The 8,018-nt window shown below is 39.5% G+C and overlaps 1 protein-coding gene across 1 annotated transcript in view; it reads left to right on the forward strand.

Annotated features, from left to right (window-relative positions):
- The window catches only part of NUP210 (nucleoporin 210kDa), a 66,973-nt gene that overhangs the window by 3,477 nt on the left and 55,478 nt on the right, over positions 1-8,018 (forward strand). Inside the window, exons 2-3 of the mRNA XM_009322004.1 lie at positions 3,983-4,119; positions 4,914-5,045. Of these exons, the coding sequence (XP_009320279.1) occupies positions 3,983-4,119; positions 4,914-5,045 (269 nt within the window). The remainder of the gene's footprint in view (positions 1-3,982; positions 4,120-4,913; positions 5,046-8,018) is intronic.

Below are 8,018 nucleotides of genomic sequence, written 5' to 3' on the forward strand. Positions count from 1 at the left end.
TTTAAACCAGCTGATAAATAAATTAAGTATAATCCTTGAAGTATTCACATGTGATAATACAGAACGGTCGCTTAAAAAAATAGAGGCATAGGTTTGGGTAGGTCTGTAGATACAATCTTGGCAGACGGTTCTGTGTCCGGGGCGGGGAGGAAGGGGGGGGCGAAAATCATGGATGCAATGGAAACCAGCAAGAGGACTAGTGGTCTTTATTGCAAGTGTCATTAATTAATCAGCAAGTAGGATTTTATTTGGAGGGAAATAAATATTGGGACTTTTGTTAGCTTTTTTCCCCTCACCTTCTCACTCTTCTTTCTAGTGCTTGCTCCTCTGCCTTGCTCTTTCTTACAGACACTGGTATGGGATCGAGAGCTAGTGCCAGAAATGCTTCCCATTGCTTGCTTCTCAGGATCTAATTTTGACCTCTGACAAGCCTAGCTCTCAGTATCACACGCTGCGGTGCTGCCGAAGATCTGCTGTAATTGGAAGGTGATATAAATTGCAGTCTTTGATGTCATTTTAAAGCAAAAGTTTCTTTTTCTTGTCCATCTAGGGTGCAGTAGTGATCCTTGTGTGTATTGCAGCGGGGTAACGCCGCTGTAATATACAGCCTATTTGATTAGTGCCTTATCCTTTCCGTACTTGACCCTGAATCGGATATAGCTGTAAGCAGAACGTGCTTTTGATATTGCTGAATGATATTGAGGGGTCATAAAATATTTCATATGTTATGGTGTAAAAAACAACAGTCATGCAGATTGTTTTTTAATATAAATCAATAGTAAACCAAGCCTCAGAAAGGCCCTACTTCACCTGCCCAGTTCAGGTAATTGCCTAAAATAGCAGACATCCTATTGGTGATAAAACTAAAAATGTATTTGTATTTAAAAAAGTAATAAATTCAGCTGATATTCTACCTCCTATTTTAAACTACTGTTAGAGGCCAAATAGCATCTAATCTCAGGTTCCCTACTCCAGTGACAACTAAGAGCTAACCGGCATTCAGCTGTAAAAGCTTAAAATTTCCTTTATAATTGTAGAGTGTATGTAAGTTTACAGCTAAAATTTAACGCAAACTTATAGTTTATCTTTTCCTTCCTTTCTCTAGTCTGAAAAATATCCTGTAATTAGATTTAGTTTTGCAACACTGCTGTTAGTGCAAACTGTAGTCATTATGTATTACAATACACAGCCATATATTAAAAGAACAAATACAAAACACAGTGAAACCCCCGTTGTGTTGTAAACACAATCAATTTCAGACTGTAAGAATGCAAAAACCTCAAATTAATTAAAAAAAAAATCTAATGGCAGAGAATATTAAGCAATGTAAAGGACTAAATAATAAAAGTCAGTTCCATACATATAATGCTTATTTAAAAATGCCTGCATGCGTATTAAGTCTGATCCGCATGCTCAGCTTAAAAAGCCTACCAGCCAAGTACAGAAAAAGCCTTACTGGTTGTGAATACTAACGTTGTTTAAAGAAACTTGCTCAATGTTGGAAAACTGTTTCATGGCTGCCTAAGAAGCTACAGAATTACAGGAAAATAACTAATTGTTCACTCTTAATCACTGTATAGCGAAGTTAAATGTACTACTAATATAGAAAATAATAATTCATGTTATTTTAGAAACAGTGTAAACCCTAGTATAAAAAAATATGCTCATATTTGTGTACATTGCTTAGCTATCTAGAATATAACAAGCAATTTTCAGGTTTAAGCTTCTAATTGGTGTTTAAATTGTCCATTGCATACTGCTGTGGGTTGTTTTTTCCTTGATCAGATAAAATACTTCAATGTTTCTGGGTTAGCAGTTGCTACTGTTGTTTCAAAATCCTTTAAAACTAGTCTTTGTGTAAGCAAAATATTGTTGAGAGCACACCAATATTATGAATTCATAAGTCATTGAATTAAGGGATTTCATCCAAGACAAAAATATCATACTCCTATGCAGTGTCTAATGAACCTGTACGCCACCATTAGCATGCAGAATTAAAAATGTTCTGACTGGGGGTTTGTGCCCTCAGATCGCAAGCTTTTGGAGCCTCATTGTTTGGACAGTATAGTATGATAAAATCCAGACCCGTATGTAGGGAACCAGGGAGCTGACACAAATATATTTTTGTTTCATGTGAAGTTTCTGTGAGAAATGCAGTGTTCGCTGTCTTACCAACTGCTTTGAACCAAAGGGATCTTGGTGTCTTGCACGATTGGATTTGTCTTCAGAATTGCGCTTTTCATTGCTTAAGGTTGAAAACGGGATTTGCAATTTTATTCCAGTGACTACAACCAGATTGGTCCATGTCACCTAGACTGCAACTGTTAACTCTAAGATAACTGAACATATTGTGATACGTTATTTTTTGAAATGGATACAATTTTAGTTAACAAGAAATTCTGTTCTTCACTGTTTTGGATTGGTTGGTTCTGCCAGTAATAAAAGTAGGTAAAACCTACATCTGAGGAGAAAGGCATGTATGATATTGCTGCCTCTTTGAAACTCTGCTCCAGCTCCTTGCTGAGTTAGAAGATTTTTCCCATAGATCACAGGTAGGCATTTCTGAATATCCTCCAGAAGAAAAGTCTAAATCAATCCAGCTTCACCATCTTTACCAGGTGGGGATCTAGTGCCCGGTTTAGATTGCATTTACCAGGTAATGCAATGTTTTCATCAGAACTGCTGTCATCATCTGGGAGAAGCAATTCCTGAACAGCTTTGCCATCACTGCTTTCTTTCATTGTTTTAATCCTTCAAAGGACCCTTGTGAAGGAGCTTTGACTCAGGATCCCTGAGCAAACAGCAATGGCTGTTTCACGTGCTTAATTCATTTGCGGCTTAAGCAGGGTGCTGGGCTTTGAGCTGGAGTCCAAGCAGGCTGCCTTTCTGCTTACTCTGCAGTAACTCCTGCAGGTGTAACATGAGTGAGGAGTTGGGTAGAGCAGCCGTGACCCAGTTCTCCAAAACAGCTAGTCAGCAGCTCATCCCGGTTTAGAGGGATGACGTTCTTTAGCTATTTGCAAGAGGTATGGCTTGCTTGAATATTTTAATTGCTTTGAGCACTCTACATTCAGGCCTCAGATGTATATTGCTACTATCGCAAATTTAATTTCAAGAGGCTTGGGTTTTAATAACTTTTAAACTTTTTTTTTTTCCCCCTCATCTTGACATTTTTGGCATACAGGAGTGAGAACTGGGCTCCACATCCATGGTGAGCTTCCCACAAGCTCATTCCTGGAGCAGCTGTCTTTAGAAAAGCCATACAAGTCAGAGCAGGAAGTAACAGATGCATCAATTTTAGGTCAAACTTCCATGTAGGCTTACATTTCATCAAAGATGATTATACAACTGCATGGTTTACACAGTGCTACACATTTCAGCTGAACAGACTAAATCCCTTTTTTATTATTAAATTTCTTGATTAAAAAATGTTGTTTCTTACTTGGTCAGAGCCTCTGCCATAGCAAACATACATAATTGTGATGTTCTGTCATGAGGGAAGACTTCAGATTTTTTCAGACCTTTGTTTCGAACTTTTTTGGAAAATGCAATTAAAAGTGGCAAATGGAGCTTTAGCTAAAATTATTTCACCTTCTGCTTCAGTGTTCTGTATGTGTGTTTGCTTGTTCCACACCTCTAAGCGAATAAACAGTCAGGCCAAAGGCTTTCTGACTTCATTAAGTAGCTGGGTATAGCTCTGAACTGACTGAATTGCATTCAGCACTGAACGTGCCACGGTAGAGAGAATGCTGTGTTTGCCTGGGCTCTGGTGGGCTTCTGGTCTGTGCTTTCCCCCTTCCTTAGCCCGCACTCGCTTTTGCTGAAGGCCTCGAGAAGCTGTTGGAATCCAGCTCTTATGAAAGTCGGGTCCTGACCGTGCAGCATGTCTTACGTAAATTATTTTGGTGGTTTTTAAACCAGACCTTTGATTTCTGTCTAGCAGTAACTTAAATCCTGCTAACACAACCAAATAATCTTGTAGGTCCTCCACCAGGCCGGAGGTTGCGAGCATAGAGCTCGCAGATCAGGATGAGCGCCAGTGTTCGAAGAAAGCTGTTGTCCAGGCACGGTCCTCACAGCCCACACGTCTGACAAGTATCATCTTTGCTGAAGATATAAGTAAGTTTTAACTCTTGTAAGCACACCACTACTTGTTTATGGGCATCCTGGCATCCTCCAGAAACAAAGTAGAGATTTAAAAGTGCACAAACCAAGAAATTTCCGTTCATATGCGTAGTCATTTTAGACTTTCCATGGGCATGGTTTTTAAGTTCTGTTTGTTAAAGGCCTCAATTAAGTGTTAATGGTACTAATGATACATCCAGGAAAACGGGTAATTCTTAAAAAAAAAAAGGAGGGGGGTGGCTGAAAATAGTTTTCAGTACATACTTCTTATATAATGCAAATTTAGATGTTTTGCATTTAGAAAGCTGGAAATTGCCTTTGTGTCTGTCATACAATATACCTGGTTAGTTTTTATAATGACAGATAGGCAAAAACAGATGGTCAATTAAATGTCTTGCAGTCACTAAATGAAGAAGTACATAGGGGTTTATTGTCTGTGGGTAAAAGTCATTAAGTTCTCTAGGACATGAGCCATGTCTGACAGTTGCATTGTAGAAACTCTTAATAGGTACTCAGAGAAAACGTCTGTAACTGTTAGTGTAGATGGAAATCACAATTTTTTAAGATTTATTCTAAAGTTCAGTGAGAAAGGGAACTGCTTTTCTTGCTTGCTTAGCCACAATCACCATTTGACCAAGAGTTTCTTAGTCAAGGTCATGACATAGTTTCAGTTCCTTCAGTGTCTTGTGTCATTGGCTAAATTTGAGGTGCATTTTGTCTTGTTGGTGCTCTTGATGAGCACATCCAGTGTTGCTGATTTCATGTGCTCTTTCTAATGTGTCTTCAAGTGACTGGACAAGTGCTTCGTTGTGATGCTATAGTTGATATAATTCATGGCATCCAAATTGTGTCCACAACAAGAGAACTTTATCTTGAAGATTCACCACTGGAGCTAAAAATTCAGGCTTTGGATTCTGAAGGTAAGAGATTTACTAGTAGGAGACAAACTATATATTGAAACTCTTAGTTGTCCAATATTTGCACTGGTTTTACTTGCCACACAACTGAATGTTAGAAGTCAAGCTGAGTAATTTAAAGGGAGTTCTCTGGATAATACATTCAGCAACCTATTGCTTTTGTTTAAGTGTAAAATCTACATACCACCTGAATAGGAAAATCAAACACTGCTTGATGTCCAACAACTTTTGCTTGCCTTTTTTCCTTATTTTCCCAGGAAACTTAACTCTACTGCTAAGGGTATTTTTAAAAATCAGAATTTAAAATAATTAAAATAAAGGTGTCACCTCTTAGCAATTCTACCTCCAGGTCAGGAGTAAGAATGTAATGGAAAAAGTCCCAACACTTGTCCTGTTGAAATGTCCCATCAGGATTTAACTAGGCTGAGCAAGGCTGCACAGGAATGTGAAGTAGTCTGTTCTGTTTTTTGTTTGTTTTTTTTTTTTCTTTTGAGCTGAGATAGCCTAAAGAATTTTGCAAAAGGGCATTTTACCTGAGTCCAATCAAGCATCCAACAGGATGTTCAGAGATGATGTTGAAGATCAACCACCTATTGCTTGAATTAATATCCCTTAATTATTATAGAAACACTTGCTTTTGGGAGGTACCATTTAGGCTCATAAAAGTTAGTGCATTTGGACTGAATGCGTAATTATTTAATAGGAGCAGAAAACTTCTGCTTTTCCTACTGTCTGTAACGTCAGAAAACAAACCATGATGCTGGTAAGAATTTCATGCTTTGGTTTCAACAATCGATTTTTATGCACACATCAACACTCACACAAACCAAGTGATTTTTAGGACAGCTACTGGGCTGAAAGAAATGATACATAAAGCAGCTATAAAAGGTTGAATTGTTTGTTTTGGGTAGTTAATGAGCCCATCCTACATTTATTTGTAAACCATGAATGCCAGGTTATCTATGGCAATATATTAATAATGAAAAGTAATTTCGTTTTCCTATACTATACATAATACCAGATTCTTGGCTTGGCATTTCTGCAAACTCTCAAGCATGCTCAATGGACAAATTTGCCTTGGAAGCCACCCAAGTTAGAGTCTGAACAGTGGTTCAAAGCCCACAAAGAACATTTAATCTGCGTGACTGAAACAAGGTGTTGGTTAGAAGCTGTAGGACTAAACTTCCCAATCTAAGTTTAGGGGATCAGGATACACTCAAAAGCTTTGAAAATCAGTTCCTTTTGACCCAAATAAACTTGGGATCCATCCTTGGGAGACCTTTGGACATATTGGACTCTCAGTGGTCTTTCTTGGCATACTTTAAAAAAAAAAATAATTCAAGAGCAGTGGCAAGTTTATTGAAGGACGTAATTGTTCAGGAAAAGTGAGAGAATTGAATAAGGGACTTCTGAACATGGGGGGGGGGTTTAATATTCAGAAGGTGAAAAAATAAATGTAAAATAATAATCCAGTTTAATGAATATTGGGAAAAATCTGCTTAGGTTTGTTGAAGACTTGCACAAAGGACCGGTGTCAAGCCGGTTACTGCAACCTGAGTGAGAGAGAGGGACAGTAGATGCTTTGTATACATACAATGGCTGATACAATGTTGCAGTGACGTAGCTTTTTCCCTGGTATGTAAAGTTAAGTAGGCCCTAGGGACATACCAAGGGCAATTTGTTTTGGGCTGATGGTGATTATTGCATTTTACGTTGCCAGATTATTGCATCTGGTATGGGTCGGACCATTCATTAATATTGATGATTCTACTCCTGTGAGTATCGATATATCTTCAGGAATAGTTTCTTTCCTTGTTCTCTTCCATATATATATTGTCCAGTTATTTTTTTCATAAGCTGTATTTTTTAATCAGTTACATTAATGCAGATTCCTTTTTGTACATGTTTTTAATAAGCCACTCCAAACACAAACTCAATCCCCAAATACTACTCTTCAAAAATTACTAATGCAAGAGAGGAAGATGATCATGGAGATCTTTGGCCGAATTAAGTATAGAATATAGAGGGGGAAAAAAAGTCATATATTGTTTTCTTTTAGCTTTTGAACTTTGGTCAAGTTATTTAATTATGCCTTAACTAGAGGCAAGTTAAATAAGAGAAGCACTTAAAGATGTGAGTTTGCATTTCTTTGGCTATGAGTGTGCAAGGAACACTGGCTTCCTGCCCCAGCGATGGAGCAGAGCACATCAAGAGAGCTCTCCTTGTTTACTGGGGTTTGCTCCAATCCTGCCAGTGTGAGCTGCTTTTCTGCTGAAGCACCGCAGAGGAGCAGCTCCGGGCTGAGTTACGGCTGTGGAGCAGGAGCACAAGTCACTGCCCACGTTGATGTTCGAGGAACCTGGGAGGGTAACGTTACAGCTGGCCAGGGCAGCTGGTCTGCAGCTCCTGCAACAGCTGTGCAATCCTGCAGGGAAGGACGAAGACGCAATATAGTTCCTGACAAGTGCTGTATTACCCATCTGCCTCCCCAGGCGCTGCCTCTGATAGGTGTAACCTGGAGAGAGCTGCTGCCCTCCATGCCGCGGAGATAGCTGGTCTTGTCTTGAATGGTGAGACCCTGCATCTTCTGGGGAATCATAGAATAGTTTGGGTTGGAAGGGTCCTCTAAAGGTCATCTAGTCCACCCCCCCTGCCATGGGCAGGGACATCTTCAACTAGATCAGGTCGCTCAGAGCCCCGTCCAACCTGACCTGGAATGTTTCCAGGGATGGGGCATCCACCACCTCGCTGGGCAACCTCTTCAAGTGTTTCACTGCCCTCAGCGTAAAAAATTTCTTCCTTACATCTAGTCTGAATTGTCCCCCCTGTAGTTTAAAGCCATTCCCCCTTGTCCTGTTGCAACAGGCCCTGCTAAAAGGTTTGCCGCCATTTTTTTTAAAAGCCCCTTTTAAGTACTGCTAGGCTGCAGTCAGGTCCCCCCGGAGCCTCCTCTTCTCCAGGCTGAACAACCCCAAC

Source organism: Pygoscelis adeliae, unplaced genomic scaffold, assembly GCF_000699105.1.
Source record: "Pygoscelis adeliae isolate BGI_AS28 unplaced genomic scaffold, ASM69910v1 Scaffold304, whole genome shotgun sequence".
Lineage (NCBI taxonomy): Eukaryota > Metazoa > Chordata > Aves > Sphenisciformes > Spheniscidae > Pygoscelis > Pygoscelis adeliae.